The 12,087-nt window shown below is 40.1% G+C and overlaps 2 protein-coding genes across 2 annotated transcripts; one reads left to right on the top strand and one right to left on the bottom strand.

Annotated features, from left to right (window-relative positions):
- The first annotated feature begins 2,476 nt into the window (after positions 1-2,476).
- On the top strand, positions 2,477-7,540 carry LOC120829260 (transmembrane protein 198). The gene is made up of 5 exons (XM_040193228.2): positions 2,477-2,615; positions 3,631-3,924; positions 4,831-5,409; positions 5,540-5,661; positions 6,033-7,540. The coding sequence occupies exons 2-5, from the start codon at positions 3,771-3,773 to the stop codon at positions 6,180-6,182; spliced, it is 1,005 nt and encodes a 334-aa protein (XP_040049162.1). The 5' UTR covers positions 2,477-2,615; positions 3,631-3,770; the 3' UTR covers positions 6,183-7,540.
- A 1,185-nt stretch (positions 7,541-8,725) lies between these two features.
- Positions 8,726-11,971, bottom strand: pym1 (PYM homolog 1, exon junction complex associated factor). Its single transcript, XM_040193229.2, has 3 exons — positions 11,585-11,971; positions 10,203-10,296; positions 8,726-9,997 (listed from the first exon to the last, which is right to left on the bottom strand). Exons 1-3 carry the CDS (start codon positions 11,613-11,615, stop codon positions 9,529-9,531), a joined length of 594 nt encoding a protein of 197 aa, XP_040049163.2. The 5' UTR covers positions 11,616-11,971; the 3' UTR covers positions 8,726-9,528.
- Between the last annotated feature and the right edge of the window lie 116 nt (positions 11,972-12,087).

Below are 12,087 nucleotides of genomic sequence, written 5' to 3'. Positions count from 1 at the left end.
CAAATATTTTTTTAACACGTGCTTTACAAAGAGTTGAAACCAAAGATCATGCACTCGTTCATAATACTTTATTAATACTTCTATTGTATTGTACAACACATAAAAATGTCTATATGCAGTAAATAGACAGATTTATAAAAAAAAATGTATATGCATCGAAACAGTGCCATGTTCACAGCGTATTGGAAACATGGACATTTTGACACAGATTATCAAAAGGCCTACAGGTTGGAATAAAAGCTTCAAAAAAACCTTGATACATTCAAATGGAAATCTAGGAAATATCACTGAAGACCCCCATAAAATCTTGTTTTTGCTGACCACTTTTCTCCCTACTTCAGTGACGTCAGAGTGCATAGTGGCGTCCCTCTTAGATCTGGTTAAGTGCATTATTTCTGACTACACTCAACTATGATACAGACTTGAAACTCTTCTTTCCAACCTGGTTTCATTACTTATCTCACAATGGTACCTAACACGTGTTAATTGTGAAGTTGAATAAAAAGAGTAAGCAGAGTCTTTGAGTTTTGAGTTTGAAAGATTCATATCTCAAACTCTGCAGTAATGTTTAACTTGTATTAATCCCACAGGTCCCACAACTTTATGTGAATGTAAAATAGCATTGCTGAAATGCCCCTTTAATGACAAAACTAAAACACGTTTTGTTTTAAATGTTTTCAGGCACCTCAAAGCACGATGTTGTGACATATGGATTAGGATCCTTCTGCCCCCTAGAGGTTAGAAATCCTTTGTGGCATCTGCAATGAAAGCTGCTGTTTCTCACATGTTAGTGCATTTATGGGTTCTTCAAACTAAAGGAGGACACTGACACACACAGTTTTGATAATATTTTAGTTTTTTTACTTATGAATCGATGAATCATAAGTATACAACTTTTATCGAGGTAAAGGACCTTAACATCAGTACTGTACACTGTGGTACTACTGCTAGTAAAGTAGTGGAATATATTGGAATAGTTTCAAATTTGATGGTAAAGTATGATCAAAACTGTACTTACGGTACTTTCGCAGTTGTATTATATATTTTTGCTCATAGTCAGTCTCAATCAAAGCCTTCTTCAGACTGTGGAAGATTATAGTAGTGTGACTAAACTTCTCAATTGATTGAAACGTGATTGACATGTTTGTATGGAGAAGCAAAGCATTAAAGAGAGTTAGATTCTTAAATCGGATTCTACTGGTGTTTATGGATACACAGATTAAACAATTATTCTGCTTATCTTCCAAAAGATGATGGAAAAAGTTGAACATCATCAGTGTTACATCACTATCTGTGATACATTTCTGATGAGATATGACTCACTTCCCAAGTTAGGAATGCTGCTCAAATGTTTTTTTTTCATCACACTGACAACTTATGTACAGTTTGGACTTAGTTGTGACTGATGTTTAGAAAACGGCCCTCTGAGGGTTGACAGAAGGAAACAGAACCCTTGAACCATTGACACTCTTTCTCTACCAGCTGAGCTGACAGATAACTGTGAGTGAAACTGACTGTACATCACAGTGTGCCAGTTAGTCAGTGCTGACATCTTTCAGTGTAACCTTGAGTTGTTCAGCCCATCTCTCTCTCTCTCTCTCTCTCTCTCTCTCTCTCTCTCTCTCTCTCTCTCTCTCTCTCTCTCTCTCTCTCTCTCTTTCTCTCCCATTCCCTCCCGCTGGACTGTCTACCGTACTGACATATCTCTCCAACCAACGACCCCCGCTGACGAGTAATTGGTCCATTAGCTAGCTTTTCTAAAGTATCCACTGCATTACGTACTTTAAGTTGATAGTATGACATCAGAGTATCTGAATCGGCTTTCTTGGCCAAGTATGTGAAAAAATGCCAGGACATTTCACTACTCTTAATGTGCATAAACAATAAACTATTTTAAGATTGAAACTCTGCAAATTGGTCCTCCAAAATCTCTGGATAATTTGTGAGTCAATTCTATCCATCGCTCCTCTCCTTCTTCAGGCAGCAAACAGCGTGGCCTCAGACTTCACATTAAAATGTAGTATTTGTCTACATCTGCTGGTTGAACTGTGGGTCTACAACCACCCTGAACGCATTGGCACTCAGTACAGTTTTGGCTGGTAAAAATAATCCAGGGGTTTAACACATTTAGATGAAATTGATAAACATATAGTTACTTGTAGATTAAATCAGTTTTACAGTTACTGAGAGGTGCTCTGTGAGGATTCCACCTTAACACGCCGCTACTAAAATCTCTGCTACGTTGTTTAACAAGCAAAGACTACCAACGACGTAGCTGGGTCAGAAACATTTAAACCACAGGGGACAATTTAACCTTCATTTAAAAGTGCCACATGGAATGACTTAAAGCTCTAAGGCGACAAAGCATCTGCACAGTCGAGCATCCCAGCATAAAGGTTGTTGAGAACTGGGTTCTGCTGTGGACTCGGAAGCAGCCGCCCACCATCGCCGGCGGCAGATGGTCTCCGTCTTAGTCAGGTGTCAGCTGTTCACACGGGCACAGGTCGGACACGGAGGCTCACCCACGGTTCACAGAGGGACCGACACACACTGCTCGCTCCTTGTTAAGTTGACATATTCTCACATTTACTCTGTGAAGAAATGCCTCAATGCAGGTAGGCCGCTCTCAATGTCATGATTTTATCTTAGAGATAGTCTTGTTTTTTATCACAATCTTTGTTGGAAATGACTTGGTCGTGTAGATAGCTGTAGTCTCTAATTACCATAAAAAGAGTATAACATCAAATGTATCAAAAACATGTCAAACCAATAAAAAAGGAATTATTTCTATTGCTTCATCTCCTTCTGGAAGCAATCAACAGTTTTACCAGGAACCGGTAAGAAAGGGGAAGTGTTTGGTTGTTTCACACTCACCTTCAAGAGAGACGGATAGAGAGTTGAAATAAACAAAGTGGAGGATTACTCTGCAGCTAAGTCTTGCTTAATTACATTGGCTTAACGGAAGATTTGCCTGAACAGCTGGTACGGTCTTTACAGTGTGAATAGACAGACGCTAACATAAGAGCAGTGTGTACACAGGATTTATACAAGTAGTTGTTAGTCTTTGTCAGTTCAATGATAAGTGATAAATGATGCAAAGCTATCACCAATGGTGGAAGGTGCATTTATTTAAGCATTTGAAAGTCACCATTTTGACGTATACTTCTACCATACTACCATTGAGAGGCAAATATTGTACATTTTCCTCCATTTATTTGATAACGTTCGACTTTGTAATGCAGATAAAAGTTGATAGTCGACCTGAGTGATTCTTCAGCCATGCTTTTTTGTGTTCTTTTATTTTTTTCAGTAAACAAGTACCAAACCACACACTTATAACATTAAACCTGTATGACGATAGCATCAAGTCACAAGGGTCATTTCCTGGGCTGTATTCCGTTCTTTAACAAAAGAACTAGGACAGAAAGACATTCAAGTCAGAGAGGATCCCCGGCTTCCTTCTATGGTTCCTGAAAAGGAAATTGGTAAATTAGAAATAGTGAATGTGGGAAAAAGAAATGTGCTTTCCCATTAAATATAGATGTTCATAAATATCAAAGATATATAAACATAAAAGAGCTGACTCTATGTTGCCATGGAAACTTGAAAAACACTCTTGTCTTTTTGCAGGTGCACAACAGGAAGCAGATTAGTGCTTCATTCAGGAGTTTCCTCCGTCCCTGAACACCACACGCAAGATGTTCTGATCATCGTCCTTTAATGAACAAAGACCAACCTGCACAAAGCAATAGAACCAGTAATCCTCCAAGATGGCTCTCACTTCGCTCTATGGTACTGAGGAGCCAGGAACCGGCATGGTTGATGTGAACATATGTACGCTTGAGATTAATATCAAGTATGAGATCATCTCATCCCTCGTCTGCTCTGTTTGCCTTTCGTTCGGCCTCATCTTCACGTTTTTCGGTATGTATTCATGACAACGGAAACAAAAACTAGACGTAAACATTGAATTCAACATGTCACTGCTGGAACTTTGTTTGTACTCTTCATCGGGTCATACGACGGCTTAAACCTACATTTGCAGGTGTCTGAAAGCTGTCTGTGTGTTACGGTGGATAAGCACAGGGACAGATGGGTCGTCCTCTGCCTAAAGTGGAAAAGCAGCACTGATAAAGTGCCACCTGTTCTACTGCTCAACACCTCAGTGGTTTCACAGTGTTAGTTCTGGCGCTGTGGGTTTTATTTTCTCGCAGATAAGGGCCGTCTGTAACGCCTTATATTTAGTATCAATGGTGTGCGGGAGATTTGACCCCGATGGCACTACCCCTAAAAACCGATACTATGAAAAAAGAGTTCAGAATAACTTTCTGTTTTAAAAAATAAAATATGTGGACAAAAATCCAATAAACACAAACTGATTAGGAGAAGTTTGTCCTATGGACCTAAATCACTGTGTGATGCGTTAAGTCTATGTCCCCAGTTACTATAACAGTGTTGCCTGTAAAAAATATTATGACTGGAAATGGTTTAGAGAAAAAGTACTTTTCAGTATTAACCTGATGTCAGAGCTTTGAAAAAACAATGTTCCTTCCATTAAAAACATGGATGATTTCCGGGTAAAAGTTCAAATGAAGAAAGTACTGCAGCAGTGGTAACAAACCTGCAATGTACACCAATGGTGGCCTTTAGAATCAATCCAACGCCACACACTTGTGAAATGTAAGCAAATGTCTTATCTAAACTAAAAGCTGTGCAGTTTCCTCCTTCACCTTCTGTTCTAAAATGATGTAACATTACGATTGAACGGATGAACAAGCACTTTTATTTTCTTTTTTTAAATCAAGCCTGTTCTCAATTCTGCTCCGTCAGGATTCCGCTTCTTCAAGATGGTCATGTTCATTTCCGGCTTCATGTTCGGCGCGACGGCCGTTCCCTTGCTGCACCACAGTGAGCCCCTGCTGGACGCCCGGCTCAGGTCAGAGACCAGGGCCGGGATCAGCCTGGCCGTGGGTGTCCTCTGCGGCCTGATGACCACGCTGGTGTCCACGCTAGGACTCCTCCTCAGCGGGCTGCAACTGGGGGGCCTGCTGTCTCTCGCCACCCTGGTGGTCGTCGGGCAGCTTCACGGCCTCGGCCCGGCGTGGGCGCCTCTGGTCGCTGTGGCTCTGGCTGCCAGCCTCTTCGCGGCTCTCCTCTCTCTCCGGTGGCAGAAGCTGTTCACCGTCATCTACACATCTGTGCTTGGAGCCGGCACCGTGACGCTCTGCGTGGATTATCTCGTGGGGACGTTCACGCTGCCAGATCAGGTGTATGACCTGTTTTGCCAAGTTGCCCCGAGTCCACTCTGCCGGTTTGACTGGGTGATCGTGGGGATCTGGCCCCTTTTGGGTCTGGCAGGTGTGTTGGTGCAGCGGGGGTTTACTGCCAAAGGAGCATCACACAAAGATGGTGAGTTATACATTCCATCTGCACTGCTGATACATTCAATGCTTTTTCTTCATGTTGAATGAGCTCAAAACCTCCTCTTGTGATGTCAGATACTCATGATTTCTTTTACTCCCTTTCGGACGCTTCCCAGCCGCACACAAAAAATACAAGAGAAATATTAAGAACCACAGATATAGAGAGTCAAGGAGAAGATATCATCGTCGGTGTAGGCCTCCCCCGCTGAAACGCTACGCCGGGGACGTCCTGGCACCGGTAAGTAAACAAATCATTCAGCTTTCATCCCATTCATCTTTTCTCTTAGTTACCACAAACTCCTACCACAAAGCCGGATGGTGAATTTTGGTACTTTGAGTTTCAGTAAATCATATAATTTAATAACAATATCCTATTTTTCTCTGCGATTGGAATTATAAGCAAATACATCTTCATATAGCCTCGCAACATCACCATTCATTTAAATGTGGCTATTGGTGCCTTTATATAGCACTACATTATCAATATGAGCATCTTAAACTGCAGAACGACACAAATCATTTGAACCATTGGGCTCATCGATTACCTTCTTGTTGATTATTTGTACGTGACCACAATGTCAACGTGTCGTTCTCCCGTCTGGCTTTCAGAGTTACCTCCAGAGCCTTCAGGAGCGCCGGATGGAGACGGGTTCCTCCACCAGCAGCGGCAGCACCATCACACATACTCTAATTGACTTTGACTTTGAGACGGGCTCGATGGTGTCTCTGACTGCTGCCTCGCCCGTCTACACAGTCTGAAAGGAAGCGGCAGATGTTTGTAACACAACTCCTTTGTAACACTGATTAATCCATTGCATTTAATTCAGGATTTTATGAGTGCCAGTGTGAATCCACTTAAATCATCAACATGCAGACTGTCACTGTGTTTACAGTTGGGACGGCAAAAAGAATTCACCTATGCGTCTGAAAAATGGGGACTGTTTAGAAAAACAGCCGATAAACTAGAGATTCTCTAGGAATTGGACACGTTAATGAATGCTGTTTTGGTGTTAAAAAAAACAAACAACAAACAACAAAACAGCCACTGTGGACCAAAAATGGCAATTAGTCTACTAGATGGCTATAAAAGTCGTATTTTAGCAAACTTTATCCAGCACTATCTCTGAGAGCGGTCCTATATTAAATTACAGAATATGATAATACAAAATCCTTTTGAGTGTTGCTGAATGTTACATCTCAAGATCCGTCACTGTCGTGGCTTATGTGCTATCTAAAATATAATAACATCATGCTTGATTAACAGTGGGAAAGTAAATCACTGAGGCAACCTGTAGACACTGTGGCAACGGTCCAAAGGATATTTACCTAACTATGATATAATCAACCATATCAAAAAGTCCAGTAAGTTACATTACATCTGGTAATAGATAGATCTCGTTATAACTTGGGTCAGAGATTGTTTTCTCAGGGCATTACAAGTGGTTATGGAAAGATTTGGCTCATTATTGAGAGGCTACAAACATTCCTTAAACTCCCAATAGTATTCTCGTAGTATAACACCTGGCAGTTATCTCCATGCATACGCAAATAAATGTCAGAATAACTATCTGCGGGGAAAATAAGGATAGATTCCAAGATTTCACCCGTTAAAAATAACTTAACTTAACTTAGAACCAAATATTCACATTTTTGATTAATAATGAGCTGAATCTGTAATGAATAACTATCAGAGCTCATCTATCTTTGAATGCTTCTAAAACAATCTTCTTATATGGAACCTTATGTAGTCCGACTGGTTGTTCTCTTCAAAAGTAGTGTTGAGTATATATGAATATATATAGAACAAGACAAATAATTACATATGCTTAAGAAGTAGTAATAATATAAGATTGTATTTATTTGTAAGCTTTAGTAGCTTGATTTTCACATGTCAAACAACTGGGATACAGAACTAAGCTATTATTAATGTCAATGTAAACACTCCTGTGGGATTCCCGCTAAAAGTTCAAATGTTTGTCGAGAAATAAGTACTAATCAAGGTTTATTATGTAGTAATAGTTTCAGCATTATTTCAGGAGTACTCCACACTGAAGTGGAGAACAGGTCTTAGCTTGTATTTAATTTATGTATACGAAAATAGCTTCCTTTTAACTTATAAACAAAAATAGAAATATCAGAACATTATTATTATTATTATTACACAATTAATATTATTATCATAGGTATAAATTATTATATGATTATTAACTCTGCCACTAAAAACTCAAAGGCGAGTTATTAAGCATCTCTCTGTGTTTTTACACTGACTCGTTGTGCCTGTGAAGGTTTCAGCTGAACCGCTGGTGCCCTCTGGTGGTTCAAACCGCATCCAGTGTCTCAGGAGAGGCCTTCTCCACTGCTCCGTGGTGCTGCTCGGTATAGGGGGTCTTCAAATGGGTGTATACGTGCGTCTGTCCATGTGAATGACGTGATTCACACGTGAAAAGAAACCTTCAACAAAAAGTCGGAAAAATAAATTTAGCGTGATAATTAATAATTACTTTTTTTGCTCTTATTGAATTAAAAGGCTGAGCCAAAATTTTGCAAGAATGTTGTAGGAATCCATTTGAAGATGGTCAAGTGAAATTGCAAAAACAACGTTTTTTAATATCACAGTAATAATGCATGACGTAGCGTAAGCTGAATGGGACGCCTTTAAACAGGACAGTAAATAACCTCCAACTAGTCTAACTTGACTTTGTGGGTGCAGCTCTATGAGGTAAACAACTAACCACACTTCCCTCCATGAAACAAAAGCTAATTACGTGTCCTATTCAAGGGAAAACCAATGACGCCCTCGTGGATCACTAGAAATCACCCTTTGAATGGAGAGACGAAACGCCTCTTTGAACACAAGGATAAAGCTCATAAAGGGGTGGACAGATGGGAAAGAGATTCCGATGTTTAAAACAATAAAAAATTCTTAATTTAACCTTAGATCGAAAATAAAACGCTGGACAACCACTGGATTGTTATTGAAGGAGCAAAAATGAATATAGGGAGATTTTCTTGTTTGTAAGGTGTTCACACTTGAAAACTGACAAATGTGCTTGATTTGAATATGCTTTCAATGTTAAATAATCTCAAACAATGCAATGCACCAAGGACGGTGGTTCAATGAGTTTTTAAATAAATATATTAGAACCCCCCCATCATGTCTTATTGACATTTGTTCATACCTGTGAGCTTACATACTGCTTTAGTAGGAGTTAATAGCGCGTTTGTTTGACTCAGTAACTACAGGGTCCATGGTCATCGTAATAAAGGAACATGTGATCGAGGGCAACAGTCAGGCTCATGGGTGTATTTTATTGCATTTTTATTTGTTTTAACAATGGAGCTCTATGGCACAGAGGAATAAGCTCCATCAGGCTTTAGCTACAGAGACAAAACTGGTTGTACTGATCAACAAATTAACTTCTTCCATGGGATTTTTTTGATAATAGGAAAAATATACAATACAAACAACATTATACTTTAGGTGTATAACTTGTTTCCAAAATATACAATGACACCACATTATAGATTTGTTTTAGATCCCTCCTCCCAAAATAAAGCTGCTGTTTACTCCATCTCTCAAAACAATGTGAAATAAACATGTTTTAATGTCATGACTGTATAGACAGTGACTTAATATTGGTGCAACTAGAAGGCATCCAATGACTGGGGAAAAAAAAGGTAGACAAGTCAACAAACTATATTGTCTTTCACAGAAAATATTGTATGTGCAAGTGATACTGGATACTATGAAAAGGTACAAAATGGAAAAGGACAAACAAAGCAATTTACAAATGAAAAGATATTCATAAACGAGTGGCCAGGCCAATACACGTGTACAAGCAGGAGTCACGCTGTTGTCTGGAGATCTAAGTCTAGAAAACGGGCTTGTCAATTCTGTCGACGTGATGGCCGCCACCAGGACCATCGGTCATTCTCTGCCTGTAAGGCGCTGGCACTGTGTTCACTTCCAGAGTTCATGATGAGTATGAATCAGGTAAAATCATCTTTAACAGACGCCGTGATCAGCAAAGGTCCCTTCCCGGTCTGTCAGTATGTAGTTTGTACGTTTAGTCTGTCTGACTGTCCTCTGCTTTCCATCATTGCTTTAAGAGTCACACTCGAGCTGCTGTAATTCATCCTGTAGGGCCTTTACCCGGAGCAGCTTTTCCAACTGGTCCTTCGTTGGCTCTGTTATTTCCCCCGAGTCCACTTTATGCTTCAAATCCTCAGCTTGCCGCAGCTTCTTTTTCAGGTTTTTGATCTTCTTGGCCTTTTCGTCGGCCTCCGCTGAGGAATTACTGGGAGACGAGACGGACACCGCCGTCTTGTCGGAAGACTTGTCGCTCTCCGAAATGGACACGTTCTCGACGGCGTCGCTCACCGAGTCCACATCCTGCTGCTGTTTTCGCTTTTCTTTACGTTTCATGTTGCGTTTGGCGGACTTTGAGAGACCGGCTGCATCGGCGTCCCCGCAACCTGGAATCTTTTGCTTTGACGGAGCGGCGTCAGACGGACTCATTCCAGGCGGCAGGTCTGGTTTGCCCTTGAAAAACTTTACAAACTTGTTTTCATAGCTGAAACGGCAATAAAAACAAGCTTCAAAAATGAGGGGAAAAGGATACAAATGACTTTACACTTTCAAAATCAGGGCCAATGAAACCAGTCCAGTCAAAAACTTCTACTCAAGTAAAAAGTATCCATTTTATTCACCCCCTGATACTTCCACAATAATATTATCTTCATGCACACATGTAGGGTGGGAGAAAGAGCTGCACTTACACTGGCACTTCTTCCTGTGGAGTATAACCATCCTTCACCCGCCTCGGCTTCCTCCAGGTTCCATCGGCTCGCTGAGTGGCAGCAATGTATTTCCCTGAAGAGCAACAGGTACAACATTTTACAACCCGCATTTCCTAAACATTTTTTTTTACAGAGACTCTCTCTTTTAAAAAAAAAAACATTGCTACCTAATCCACAATATGGCTTATCTATATTTCTGCATAACCAGCCGTTTCAAAGAGATACCTTTTTTTTAGATCATAAATGAGAATACATGCATTCAGGTGGAGTTGAAGGTTTTTTTCATTCTTTTAATTTCCTGTCATTAGTAAAACAAACACAATGTAGGTAGCTTTTAATTTGTGGCCCCTTTGTGTGGCTCAACACTGTAATGCAGACATAAAGGTTGGATAAAACGCTGGAAAATCATTAATATGATCTCAGGCTACCCACTTGTGGTTCCCAACCAGGTTTTTGGAAATAGGTTTTACAGCGTATCCCTACATGAAGGCCGTTGAATGAATACAATTGCATATTTGCTGTGCATTGTCAAAAACACAATTCAGCTGATTTAATAACTTGAAAGCTTGCCACATTAGTATAATGCATATAACAGTCTCACATTGTGAATGTATTTACAAATCCTGATGACTTGGCAAACCAATAAGTAGGACTGCTTTGGGACATTTTTTTCACAATTTAGGCATTCATTTAAGATTTTAAAAAACAAATTAGGTTCATTTGAGCGTTGAATCTACTTCTCCTTACATTCGCAAGTTGATGATCCCATGTACAGATTGATGTCATTTGGATCATATTAATTATATAATGTGTATGTTTCTCCATTAAAACATTTTTCGAGATTTTATAAGCAAAAAAAATCCTTATAAGTCTTTGTCATCATAATAATACATATTGCTTGTACGAAAAGGTTCTAATATTTTTACACACACAAGAGCGGCGCGTAAATAGTGCCGCTGTAGATGAAATATCGTGATAGTTTTAAACTCCCGTTAGCTCATGTTAGCTAGCTCATGTGTCAGTTTTTTTATGCAAAAGGCAATAGGGCTACGAGATAGTAAAGTTACAAATTAAATGTTTCAATGGGAGAAGCGTATTTGGATATTAGAAACTGACGATATTTAATTAATGAGGCACAATAACTAACGTTAGCTAAAAGCCGATTGTGGAGAGTTTTAGCCGTTTAAGCTACCACTGACCGCCTGCTAAACCAAGCATCCGAACCAAAAACATCGTTTAACATAATCGTGTTTAAAATGCTGCAGATAGAAACAAAGACATGATTGTAGTCGCTGTGTTTAATAGTGGCTGTGGGATTTGTTCCAGTTAGACAAAGGTCTGGCACATGCATCAACCCTTACCAGAATCATCTTCGACATAGGGGGTTGCCATTTTGGTGTAACGTTGAGGTGTTGCTCTTCCAGCCGGTCACTGCGTGACGTTGTTCACCAAACGTCGCCTCGCTTCCTGCGATATCACGCTGCAACGAATTAACACAACTTTTCCCACTCTTGCATCCCCCCCGAGGTGAAATGTTTCATAGCAGCTTGTACGGGAGGTCTATCACAATGTAAATGTTGTGCGGGACACCTGAAGAAACGTCTACGGTTTGTGTGCGTGTGTAATCGGACGCTAAGAGGAAGCAAAACGTGCGAACCCTTTTCTTCAACTTCGGATGTGACGACGTGGATCGTGGGTTGCCAGGTTTTCATAGTCGACGGGTGTGTTATAATTTAACGTAACAGCTTGTTCAAGCGGACATCGCCGCAGAATGTACTGCACTTATTAACTATTGATGTGAAATGTTTCTCCGTATGCTTCGTTCGAATGAATATAATGTGCTTCTTAGTCGTACTTGTATTTA

Source organism: Gasterosteus aculeatus, chromosome 2, assembly GCF_964276395.1.
Source record: "Gasterosteus aculeatus chromosome 2, fGasAcu3.hap1.1, whole genome shotgun sequence".
NCBI lineage: Eukaryota > Metazoa > Chordata > Actinopteri > Perciformes > Gasterosteidae > Gasterosteus > Gasterosteus aculeatus.
Note: the sequence above shows the minus strand (reverse complement) of the source record. Positions and strands in the feature narration are given on the sequence as shown.